This window comes from Trichophyton verrucosum (genome assembly GCF_000151505.1).
Source record: "Trichophyton verrucosum HKI 0517 chromosome Unknown contig00119_1.f1.exp, whole genome shotgun sequence".
Taxonomy (NCBI): domain Eukaryota; kingdom Fungi; phylum Ascomycota; class Eurotiomycetes; order Onygenales; family Arthrodermataceae; genus Trichophyton; species Trichophyton verrucosum.
The window spans coordinates 84697-96935 of NW_003315557.1; the positions used below are offsets into that span (position 1 = coordinate 84697).

Genomic DNA, 12239 nt, shown 5'->3' on the forward strand with positions numbered 1-12239 from the left:
TTACCAGGGTCGTGCAGAGGGGTTGTTTGAACGCAGAGAGGAACCAGCAGATGCAGCCATTCCCGCCTAGTTAGTTACTTCACTGCCAACGCTTAGCCAGAGAAAGGAGAGCCTAGTATAGGACTTAGAATTGAGCCAGGATCGGTATACCAGGTCGATCCTTATGTTAAGCGAGCTTTGAAGCGGAGGTAAGGTACCCGAACGGTTCCTTGTATCAGATTCCCTCTGGAATCAGTACAGCCAAGTATCCGAAAGGCTCGGATTATTGCAAAACTGCAGACTTCGCTTGCTGTGGAGGGTTCAGTTGGGGACACAAGGCTGGTCCTGGGAATGCACAGGATGCCCGAGATGGTAAATGAGTATCACAGTACATTTTCATCCTTCCATGTCCTAGATACCTGTTTTCTAGCTGCATATTCGTTATGTATTAGCAATTTTTCTCGCAGCCATTCAACCCCTAAGATGGTCATCCAAGAAGAAGCCTTGTTAGTAGCCGTATATATCTTGAAATTTTCAAGAGGGTGCAACCAATGACCAGAATTATTAGTCCTCAGCCATGTGAGAGGTTTCTGACACCGTTGAGGCTGTGTTGGGTATCAGTTTCTATGTATATTTAGGTTGAGCCCGGGTATCAATGACGGCCAAACATCTGTAGGTATCTCTAAATAACATGCCAGCAGAATGTTTTGAGACAACATTACCAAGCAAAAGGCGATTCAAATATCTCTTAGGGCTAGGACTTGTATTGAGTATCGATCGATTGCTTCCAATGGCAGGGTATCAATTTACCCTTCGCATTTGTGTCTCACTTGATATTGATCACGGCCGCATAGTAAGACCACATCAATTCTCCAGAAGCCAGAGAGTAGCGACCAGTTGGTATGTTCAATGGTACTCATACCCGGTGACATTAATGTCTAGTATATGCCTTCGACTTATAAGGCTTCGACTTTTGCGGCTGAGTACGAGGTATTTATTGCAGACAAGAAGTGTCGGATACTCAGTCAAACCGAAAAATAGGTATCTAATCACTATATGTGGGCATTAGGCAGTTGACCAGTGAACTTATAGTCGATTCTCGTCCGATAGCCCCGGCTGAACGTTCATATTTGACAGGCGTTACATTCGGTCGAGGGCTCTGATATATCTCTACTTGAAGCCCAGCCAAGTGAAGATGCTACATGGTCAGGGATATCAATGCAGCAGTCCTATCGGCGAGGGACGAGGAACCATGCCGGGAAGATCACTGTGGCCGGACTTAATACGGGGTAACCCGATAACGATGATCACTTCGGACGATGTTTCCAGTTTCAAGCCCTCGCTTTCGTATATACGAGGATCGACAGTGGGAAAAACGGAGACATATGACCGAGTTTCATGGAGAAATTCATGGAATTTCAATTGAGCAAGAAAAAATCTAGATGCAGAGGGGGGAATAGGAATCATAGATCAAAAACATCAAGGCTAACTAACTAACTAATACCAAGGGGGAATCGAAGAAGCGAAGTGGCGGGTCAACTAGTCATATGAGCAAAAAGGGAAGCGAGAGGAAAAAAATCATAACTAGAGCGTAATTCAGAACAAAATAGCTTGCAGTATTGTCAGGATCGATAGATCGTGATATAATCGTTCTCCTCTTCTTCGGCGTCCCTGATCTCCACATGTCGAACACGAGGCGCATTCTGCATAACTGTGTCAACATTCAGAAATACTGCCTCGGGGACACTGTCGCTGTCACTGTCACTGTCGCTTCCCCCATCGGTGATCATCTCTGGCTCTGGTTCTGGCTCCGCCTCCGTTTCGAGTGCAATGGGGAGTTCCTGGACGACCTCAGCGAATGACACTTTACGTGTACTCTTGGTCTTCTTTACGCCACTGTCTTTCGTCTCGGCGTTCTTATGGTCGGCCTTGGGAGTTGCGGGTGCAGTCGCAGCTTTGACAGGGATGTTTAGGGCTGACATCATACTGTCATATTCGACAGTGGTGGCAGGTTTCTGCGCATATGGAACCTGCAAAACAAACTCATGGCGAACATTGGGCGCCTTTGTAGATTTGGCCTTTAGAGGAGCGGCTACAGGTGCGGATGGCCTGGTCTTGGATGATTTGACGGGCTTGCTGTATTTATTTGCGCAATTGAATGTCTCGTTCAGGTCAAAACCAAGTTGGGAACTGAGGTTTTGGATAACAGAGCCCAAGTCCGCTGGGCGATCATGGCTGGCTAAGCTGCTGCTCAGTCTTGAGTTGGTTGACATGGAGCTGAAGCTGGAGCCGGAAACGCTTCTATCACGGCGGGAGAGGAACTCGCGTCGGTAGCCACTAGAAGCATCACTGGGCTCTCTCCTCAACGAACGAGCACGGGTCGCTGTCGGCTTTTGCTTGGGGAAATGGCTGAATTGAGCTCCCCAGGTGAGTTCTCCGGAATTGGCGTTGGAGTCGGAGGCTATGGATGACTCGTGGATCCAGTCGGTTTCCATCTGCTCCAGGTAGTCCCAGACTCTGGAGGAAGGTTCTTGGAAGTACAGAGAAGTCATGATGTCAACTGATGTTATCTCCGCAGGAACAATAGTAGTCGACAGTGTGGGAGTAGTCAATTGACTTTCAGGGTATTTCCTAGGAAAGTAGGGTCAAGGGCTGTCCAAGAGGGGTTGCTGGTCGGTGAATCTAGTATATAAATGCGATATCAATATAGCTATATGAGGTGGGTGCTGTTTCGACCTTTATAGCAACATGCCAGAGGTTTCGCGCGAAAGCTTATATGTACTCCGTAACGAGGCGCTTCCAAATACTCTTTCCCATCAGGCATTTGTGGTTAGGCATGTGTGTCCAGAGGCCACCTCGGACCCCCCTCCGTACACGGAGGAATCCATCTGATGGGCGCTTGCTGCAACTGGCCAAGAGATAGCCAGGTACAAGGCGGGCTGGTGTGAGATCATTGCGTATACAGTACATGAAAGTATGCAGACAGCGCCATCAATAAACTCGTCACCAGGAAAGGAAAAAGAAACTCTCATAACGAATCACAGGCAGACAAAGATGCCTTGATCTGTTGAGAACGAGCACAGGCGTTTGTTACTTGGCCAGGATGAGAAATCAGATCCTAGCGGTAAACGGGCGCTACCTTGCATGTCCAGGCAACACAATTCTTTTGACTGCTGATGGCTTCTTGAACCCCTGCAAAAAAGCGTCATGATGCTGGGTGCTTGGTGGCTCGGCGCCAATATTAGAGTTCTGGGGCTCGCTGGGGGCTTTGATTCATCGATGAGAGGGTCAAGCATTTGCTGCATGTGAACACGCAAGCCTGTCGAGTCCCATAAACAAACAACGTACGATATGCTGGAGGTGCCACTTTATAGAGTGGTGCCTAAAAAAGGAGAGCCACCTTGTCCTTTGAACCTGGGCAATATGAGGCCAGGTTCAAGGGGGCGTGCAGGATGACTGCATGGCCACTACTGACTTGAATTTCAAGGTTTGTTTTCTGGTTATTGCTGGTTTCAATGATGTTTGAGCCTATGCGGCGGATTCAACGCCGGGCGGTCCGAGGCAGCCTTCACCCTCAAGCAAGGCATAGTTATATTGGTCAGTATCAGGATAGCTCATTTAAAATCTTCATGCAGCACCTCCTTTTATCAGCTCGAAAACGAGGCTATCAGATGGGATTTGTACGGCTTAATTTCCGATATGCTTCCCGTCCGCCGACCCAGGTCAGGCCTACCCAGCAGGTTCGGCGCTTTGCAACATTGACAGGGGACTCGACGGGAGGCTCTCCAGCACGGCCAACAGGAAATCCCTCGACTACGGCCGAGCGAGTTGTCATCTTGGGCTCGGGATGGGGTGGATATACTCTATCCCGTAAACTGTCGGCCATTAAATTCTCCCCCACAGTCATCTCGCCTCGGTCGTACTTCGTCTTTACGCCTCTGCTCACCGATGCTGCCATTGGGTCACTTGACTTCTCTGAAATCGTCGAGCCCGTCCGAGATCGCTATACCAAAGTCCACTTTATCCAGGCGGCTGCACGAGCCGTCGACTTCAACAAGAAGACAGTCACATGTGAAGCTAGCGTGGTTCGCAGCGGCGTAACGGAAACGACAAGGGTAAAACAACACTGGCATGAAAAGCAACATTGGCAGAGGTCCAAAGGCGGGGCTGACAGGCAATGGGAATCCGGGGAAACAATCATAGTTCCTTACGATAAACTCGTTGTCGCTGTCGGTTGTGTTAGCAAGACCTTTAACACTCCTGGTGTTAGAGAGAATGCACTCTTTCTCAAGGACGTTGGAGACGCCCGACGAGTGAAAAGGCGCATCAGAGAGTGTTTTGAATTGGCAGTCTTGCCCAACACCGATCCTCGGATGCAGAGATATCTCTTGCATTTTGCCATCGTGGGTGCTGGGCCGACAGGGATCGAGCTGGCTGCTTCGCTATGCGACTTTATCCATGAAGACTTGGTAAAGGTTTATCCACAACTGAAAGACGTGGTTCGTATAACTCTTTTTGATGTTGCACCCACAGTTTTGAGTACATTTGATGAGTCCCTGTCAAAATATGCCATGGATACCATGGAGCGCGAGGGAGTCGATGTCAAGACAAACCATCACATCGAGAGTCTTCGCTGGGGTGAACCTAATTCTCCCGGTCCACACGAGATGGATCCGAAGCGCTGTCTGACTATAAAGACCAAGGAAGACGGGGAAGAAGGCATCGCAATGTGTGTCTGGGCGACCGGTAACGAGATGAATGAGTTTATTAACGATGCTCTTGGTAAAGTAGAAGCGTTCCCAACGTCATCCGTACTGGAGAGGATGGATCATACCCCCGCACAAAAAACCCCACAACCTGCAGCGACATGGAGTGTGAGGAAAGCAGAAAAGACAGGTGCTCTACTAGTTGACGACCACCTTCGCGTCCGGCTCCAATCGAACGATGGCCAGACAGTCACCCTCAAGGATATCTTTGCCATTGGTGACAACTGTATGCTTGAAACAAACTCACCACCTGCAACAGCCCAGTCTGCCAACCAGGAGGCCATTTGGCTGGCCAAATGCCTCAATGCAAATTACTCTGACACCGGCCTGTCGCGGTATCCTGCTTTCTCCTTCCGAAATTTAGGCATGATAGCGTATGTAGGCCGCTCAAGAGCGCTGATGCAGTTCCCGCAAAGCAGCCAGGACAAGGGCAAGGCTTATCATCTACCCCAGGGTTTGACTGGCTATGCTGCCTGGCTCGTATGGAAGGGTGCATATCTGTCAATGAGCATCAGCTGGCGCAACAGACTGCGGATCTTGTATTCTTGGATCTCAAACTGGGTGTTTGGAAGGGATATTTCAAGGTACTAGGTATTTTCTCTCGACTGTGTAGGTACTCAAAAGCACTTCTCTCCGTGTATTATTTTTATCGTAGGCAGCTGTAGTAAAACGGAAACTCTTAATCAATTGGCTCCTTGAATTGCTAATTATTTGGTCCTCGTGCGTTCCCGTTTCTTTTTCTTCTGCTTGTCGTCGTCTTTCGTTATCCGCGAAATATTTGTGTGTCTGCAGAAGTTGAGGTTGAAGTCCAAATAACCTCTTCCCGTTTAGGAAATAAAAGCACGGTCACACTGCTTATTTTGTTCTCAACCTCAACTTCAACTTCATCACAATCAAAAGACGTTCTATGACTACTCTAACTAATAGGTACGAATGCTTTAATGGTGCCTTTATAACTAGCCGAGTTCTACGGGACTCTCCCTCCCTGGTTCGGCCTCTTTTGCCTTATAGCGTCCGGCCACGAGTCATAAAACGCAGATACCCTCAACGCGGAGACCCGTTGGGAGGAGACTCGTCGACGTGAGGGCTACGAAGTAAAAACTCATAGTTACATGACTACGAATCAACAGCAAGATCGACAGTTATTATAAGCCACCATGCAAGCCCCAAGAGATCCGAATCTTTGACGGTCATCCAGGTGGAGGTTATGGTCATTCTACTACTTAGTTAACTAATTAGTTAACTAAGCGTTGTCATCGCTGTGGCTGAGCGGCCGGACAAGCTCGAACAAGACCTGTGACCGCTAACTTGCATCAAAAAGATGAGGGTGTACTCCGTACGGAGTACGGCTATGGATGTTTTCTCGATGCCCTCAATACCGCCGCTGGCTTTGCCGCGTCAGTCACTCTAGCTAAAAAGTTGGGCTACGTCACCAGGTTCACCGCTTGAGGAATCACACGCACGTATTCTTAGGTGTAGACACAATGTCAAGCATCAAAGAAGCGAAGGGGTGTTGCTGATCCGCTGCTGGCGCCTCTTAACCGTTCTTTGCCAATGTTCCACTCTGGCGAACCCAGGTTTGGATGAATCTAGAGCAAACAAGAAACGCCATCCGTGAGTCGCAGCCGTGATGGAACCGGATCCATGTCTATCAGAGCGTTATAAAACGTGTCAGTCGGAACCTTCATACGAGTTCCTCCTAGCTATATTTATTTAAAGTATTGGTACAGAAGAGCCTCAAGAATTTTGCGCCACGAGCAGGACCATTGGGTTGATCCCCCGTTCCTGAGCCTAGAGTAGCGACCATTGACAACTATCAGCGACGTCGACGCCGGGCGTTGATAGGTACATTACCTTGATAAAGCCGACCATCCTTGCGCCTTTGCTGCGAGTCCCTGTTTGCACTAGGGTACTTCGCCCCCTTGACGCTGGGCTCCGTCGTCCGACTCACTTCGTCCGCCCTCATCTTTCACCATCTCCATCTTGACTCTTTTCCTCCCCGGCTTTGTCCAAACGCTGTCGGTCGATTGCTGGAGAAAGCCGTTGACAGCAGCTGAGAAGCGGTTAACCATGAAACGCTTTATTGGTACCATTACCAGTAAGCGGAACAGCTGTATGTCTCCTAACTTAAGCGGGTGATTCTCCGAAGCTGACAGTGTCGTTGAAATAACTAGCGTTTGGAGGTCTCGATGCAAGTCAGCCTAATGCTCATGATGCCCCTGAGGTTGCCGTCCTCAAGGCTGTGGTAAGCTTGGATTTCCTACCTTCTACCTTGGAGGCAGGCAGATACTGACCGACTTATCTACTATATACAGACCCTATTTTGCGAAAACTCCGATTCCAACAACGTATGCGCTATCTCCAGAGTCTTCTGAACATATTTGCCTTCTTCACGTTTATTCTGACTTGTTCCCAAGGAAAATGACTTCCTACCGCTTCCCACAATCGTCGAGGCTGCTGAATCGAGTCCTGCGGCAGCAAAAGTTGCTGCAAACCAGATTCATAAATATCTCTCAAAACCGACGACCACGCAACCCAAACGACAGTACAATGCGATCATGTTAATACGAATACTGGCCGATAATCCTGGCCCATCTTTCACTTGTAATCTTGATGCGCGATTCACGTCATCTGTCAAACTTTTGCTCCGAGATGGACGGGACATGAATGCTGCGCAGATTCTGCGCGAGACGCTAGAGACTTTGTCAACGACGAAGGCCAGTGATGGAAACCTCTCAGGACTGATACAAATGTGGACAAAAGAGAAAGAGAAGTTTGAGAGAACATACGGGTACCCACCATTTGGGACTCCTCCAGTCCAGGTAATTTTGGCAACAGCTATCGCTTCCCCATATAAGAAAGGTACTAATTCCATCATAGTCTCCTCCTCATGGTGCTGGTCCACATGCCGGACAGAGACAAGACTACTTCTCCCGTCAACACAAGCTCCGAGGGCTTCCTCCTCCGGGCGAGCTCGCTGCACGGGTCAACGAGGCCAATGAATCTGCAAAACTACTGCAGCAGATGCTCATGTCTACACCTGTATCTGAATTTTATCAAAACGAAATGATTAAAGAATTTGCAACACGTTGTCAATCAGCGTCTAGATCTGTGCAGGGTTATATCAACTCCTCAAATCCAGCTCCTGACGAAGACACCATGCTCACCCTGATCGAGACAAACGATAAAATCTCTGTTGCATTGTCTAGATACAATCGTGCTGCCCTAGATGCAAGAAAAGCTGGCTTCAAATCTCCAGCTGAACGGGCTGAGCAGGCTCAGTACCTGATTGACCGTATCCCAGACCACAACCAAAGCAATAATGCTGGGAATCAAGACTATAGAAATGGACAACCTTATCCTCAGGCAACTGGTGCATTGCCTGCGGGAGATGCAGCCCCAGAACGTGCTCAGTCAAAAAGGCAAAGATATATACCCCGTCTATCTATGCCTCGGATACCTAAGAAGCTCTCTAAACAAGCCCCAGAGCAAGCCCCTGGTCGAAATGAGGAAACAAAGCCCGCTCTATACACGCCACCTGTCCATACGGCCAATGTAGAAAGAACACCTGCTTCTCCCCCAGTGTCCCCTCCAGGAACCTACTCAAATAACCTGCCCTCAATACCAAACCGAGAGGCCCATGAATCCCATGCGAGTGGGATATCTCAACTAAACAACGGTCACTCTGAAATAAGAAATAACGATCGCGCGGCCCCCAGCACTTCCGCCCCGCCTATATCGTGGGAGTATAACCCGAACGAATTCCAGGTAGAGAACCCGTTTGCCGATAAATTTGCAACGGACGCCAACTCGGGCCTCGATTCTAATAGGGTCAGTCGAATCACTGAGCCTGATGGAACGGGTGCGGCTACAGCCACCGGTTTTCCAGATGAACTTGATCAGTCTACAAAGAGGGGACGATACTATTCTCAATCGGACTTCAGCCTGTTTGACAACACTAAACCAAGGCCCTCAGAGGCCTTGGCTATAGCACCCGAGTCGAGTTCTGAAAAGAAGCCGACTAGTCCATCGGCTCATATATGAAACGAACTTCTTTGTTCCCACGTTCTTATTAAATCTGTCTTAACAACCTTTTATGTCTTTTTATGTGTTTCCCAGCCCCGTATTCCCCCTTATGACTCCTTTTTTTTACCCTTTATTTTAATATACACTGCCATATAGCGTTCGTTTGACATGGACCCGCATCCCCCCAAGTGAGCAATATAGTTCTTGGTTATGTCTAATAAATTGATTCATTGGAGCGCTTGTTTTGTGCAACTTGAGAATTACTGCTGGAAGACTTTTGAACAGATATATCACTCTGTTTGATATTTTTGAATTTGAATTGAAGTCATGTCTCATAATCTGGAAGGCCTATCCAACTGTATAAACATCTGGACCTGGTAAGGGATATCATCGTAAAAAGGGGCTAACTAGATACAAGAAAGTAAAAACACCCACCCACCCGCGAACACCTAGGCAAAGAAAGTAAACGGCAGTGACCTTTTTATGGTATTGACCACCATGAGCTAAAATTTACCAGGTAAATGCCTCTTCAACGAAATCGATCACTTGTCCCTGGCCAATCCGCTTCCTTACGCTGGAGCGTACTTCATCCGCGAAGGCTCCAGGGCCACAGACGCTAACGCCCGTAGCGCCAACCGGGTCGGATAGAACTTCCTCAAGCACGACATCGGGTCGACATCGGCCGGGAAACATTTGAAGAGTAGTGCTGGGGCTTTGGATTTCACGCTGACTTCGGGGTTTACTAACGAATAGCTTGGTAACCAAGACATCTCGACGATTGGGCATATGCAGGATGGAATCCATAAAGCCACGGACCCAGGCAAGGTGCTCGGTCGTACGGACGGACCAGATAAGGTATATACGGCGAGTGGCTACTGTGCCTGCATCGGCGGCGGCGAGAAGATCACGGACATGCATCAGATGGTGGGTTATGCCTGCACCGCCAGAGAAAAGAACGACGGTGCCATAGCTGCCAAAGGAAGAAGGGTGGGAGGAATAGGGGCCCTCAATGAATCCGGTTGTCTCCAACGTAAGGTTTGGCGATGCCAGTGCGGCATTGTACAGTTTGCGGGTCATTCCGGTACGCGCGGCCATGATGAGGGAGACGCAGGTTGGCTGGGAATCATCTGTGGCCAGTGCAGCGTTTCGGGAATGGCCCTTTTCGAGATCAGGCGAGGACGTTGAAGAGGTGGTCATGGTGGATGGTTTCCGGGAAAGGGAGGACTTGGAGGAATCACTGAATTTGTCTGTCTTGGGTGACTTGGGCAGTGAAGCAGAGCCTTGTTCAGCCCATGCAACGGAAAAGGGGTGGGACATCCAGAAAGAGATGCGTGGAAGATAGGCGTAGACGTGGCTGCCGGGGTTGATCTTCGTGTGTCGAGGGAGATAGAAGGTCACTCTGCTGGCTTCGCCTGGCAGTGCCTTGACTACTACACGGGTAAGACCATTGCGGCGAGACACGTTGAGACGGAGGATTCGAAAGAACCGAGCACCACGCTCAAAGGCCCAGAGACTGATGATGCCTTTGAACCAGGGCAGTTGAGGAAGACCGTCGATATCTAGGTGGAAGTAGATGCCCAGGACAATGACTATGGCGCCGAGTTGGTGCAGATGGAGGAATGTCTCGTAGAAGGCGTGTCTGACAGGCGAGGGGGACTGTATGAGAATGAAGACCATAACTGCGGTTGCAACAAATCCCCAGGTGTAAAAGGGCTCATGCCAGATATCGTTCCACATCTTTGAATGACCATGTGCAGCCACGGCATTGACCATCCAGGCAATGGTATGAACGATAGATTCGATAATGACAATGCGGCCGATCCATCGGTGCATAAGATTGTAGGTATCAAAGGAGACACGCAGCAACGGAATTAGTGGGTTGTTTCTACCGGCCAGGATAAACAGGGGAATCATGTTCAGGAGGGCCAGGTTTCCAGATCGGCCTCGAAGCTCAGCGACCAGCGCGGCTTTGTTGTTGGCACGATAATCCAGGACCGAGCAGTATGCCACCTGGCTGAGGAGGTAGCATGTCAACAGCACTGTGTGGAACCTGGAGGGCAAAGTGCCCACATTGACAGCCTCGGACAGCTTGAACTCGCGGTTGTGCCGTTTGCTTCCCAGGGGTGCGTAGAGGACATGCTTCTTGATGTCTGACCACAGAGTCGACTGCTCGGCGCCCCAGAACCGTTGCTGGTTTGAGCTGCCGGTGGCTGAAGTGACGTGCCGCAGATATGCATGGGACATCTGGGTGAAGCGCACCAGCAGGATGATCACACAGGCGACCCCGATGGAGCCCGCGAGCAGGATGGTGACGAGATGGTCGAGATTGACGCGGACGCCGAGAAGGCCTCGAGTATATGGCGATACATAGGTCGTGTTCTGCGAGTGAGGAGCCGGCATCTCGCGGGCAAAGATATGTAAGTCCATGATTTGCGGTCTCGCGGTGGACCAAGCTGGATGTAGATATGGAGTATCAAGTTAAAATCCAGCGCGAAAAAAAAGAAGGCAGAGCTGCTGTTCGTAGGCAAGATATTCGGTGCCAAAGAAGAAGAAGCAGTAGTAGTAGAAGAAAAGGAACGATATCAAACTCCCTTTTCTACTTTCTTTCAGCAGTTGGACCAAGTGAGAGTGAACACTCTGTGAACAGAAAGACAAAAAGAATGTGCCAGTTAGCTCAAGGGCTGCTGGGAAGGGCCGTCCAGAATGATGTATGTAAAAAGAGTGAGTGATTTCCTGCCATGATATCAGTAAGATGCTGCGGTTATTCACCTACTCCCAGGGTCTAGAAGAGGCAGAAGATACTTACAACTGCGCAGCAGCCTTAGAAGAGTCTGTCCTGTCCTGGCCAGCAGAAGTATAGAACTAACTAGTTTGTTGAATGAGCGAACAGTCGACAATAGAGCAGACCCCCTATTGACAACCAACACACCGCAGGAGAGAGTGTGCAATCAGACAGACCAAAAGGAGCGTGGCAAGAGATGAGTGTCTTTTTCCCAGAGACCAGCTCAGATGTTTAAGAGGAGAGAAGAGGCAGCGATCAAGCCTGGCTGTTGCACAGGAAGAAGAAAAAAGGGGGGGAGATGCCCATCGTATAAAGACAAACCTGCTCCATCGAGGAACAGATATCCAACCCGCTTGGCCCGTTCAGAGACCATCTTAGTGCAAGTCAGGCTGCCAGAGACAGCAGAGCGTTTAGCCAGATGGTTGGAAGAGACAGCAACACTCCAAGATGCGCTGTATCCACTTGGGCGCTGAGCGAAACCCACAGCGGGCGGTGCTGGAGGCGGTTCTCGGGCGTCTTTTGCAGCCGATTCGCAGGGACCGTGGCTGAAACTGCAGCAGGACGCAGGGGAAGAGAGGCGATGTCGAGATTTCACTGGCTGATAGAGATCTTGAAAAGGGTAAAAAAAAAAAAAAAAAGAACATTTATATACGCAGGAGAAGAGAAAAGTCTACACTTTGAAGATG

At 49.4% G+C, this 12239-nt stretch overlaps 4 protein-coding genes across 4 annotated transcripts; 2 read left to right on the forward strand and 2 right to left on the reverse strand.

Annotated features, from left to right (window-relative positions):
* Positions 1–1601: 1601 nt before the first annotated feature.
* On the reverse strand, positions 1602–2531 carry TRV_01535 (uncharacterized protein; the record flags this gene model as incomplete). The annotated part of the gene is made up of 1 exon (XM_003024289.1): positions 1602–2531. One exon carries the CDS (start codon positions 2529–2531, stop codon positions 1602–1604), a length of 930 nt encoding a protein of 309 aa, XP_003024335.1.
* A 1077-nt stretch (positions 2532–3608) lies between these two features.
* TRV_01536 (uncharacterized protein) lies at positions 3609–5336 on the forward strand (the record flags this gene model as incomplete). The annotated part of the gene is made up of 1 exon (XM_003024290.1): positions 3609–5336. One exon carries the CDS (start codon positions 3609–3611, stop codon positions 5334–5336), a length of 1728 nt encoding a protein of 575 aa, XP_003024336.1.
* A 1479-nt stretch (positions 5337–6815) lies between these two features.
* On the forward strand, positions 6816–8789 carry TRV_01537 (uncharacterized protein; the record flags this gene model as incomplete). Its single annotated transcript, XM_003024291.1, has 4 exons — positions 6816–6843; positions 6920–6990; positions 7163–7567; positions 7626–8789. 4 exons carry the CDS (start codon positions 6816–6818, stop codon positions 8787–8789), a joined length of 1668 nt encoding a protein of 555 aa, XP_003024337.1.
* Positions 8790–9281: 492 nt separating this feature from the next.
* TRV_01538 (metalloreductase, putative) lies at positions 9282–11198 on the reverse strand (the record flags this gene model as incomplete). The annotated part of the gene is made up of 1 exon (XM_003024292.1): positions 9282–11198. One exon carries the CDS (start codon positions 11196–11198, stop codon positions 9282–9284), a length of 1917 nt encoding a protein of 638 aa, XP_003024338.1.
* Between the last annotated feature and the right edge of the window lie 1041 nt (positions 11199–12239).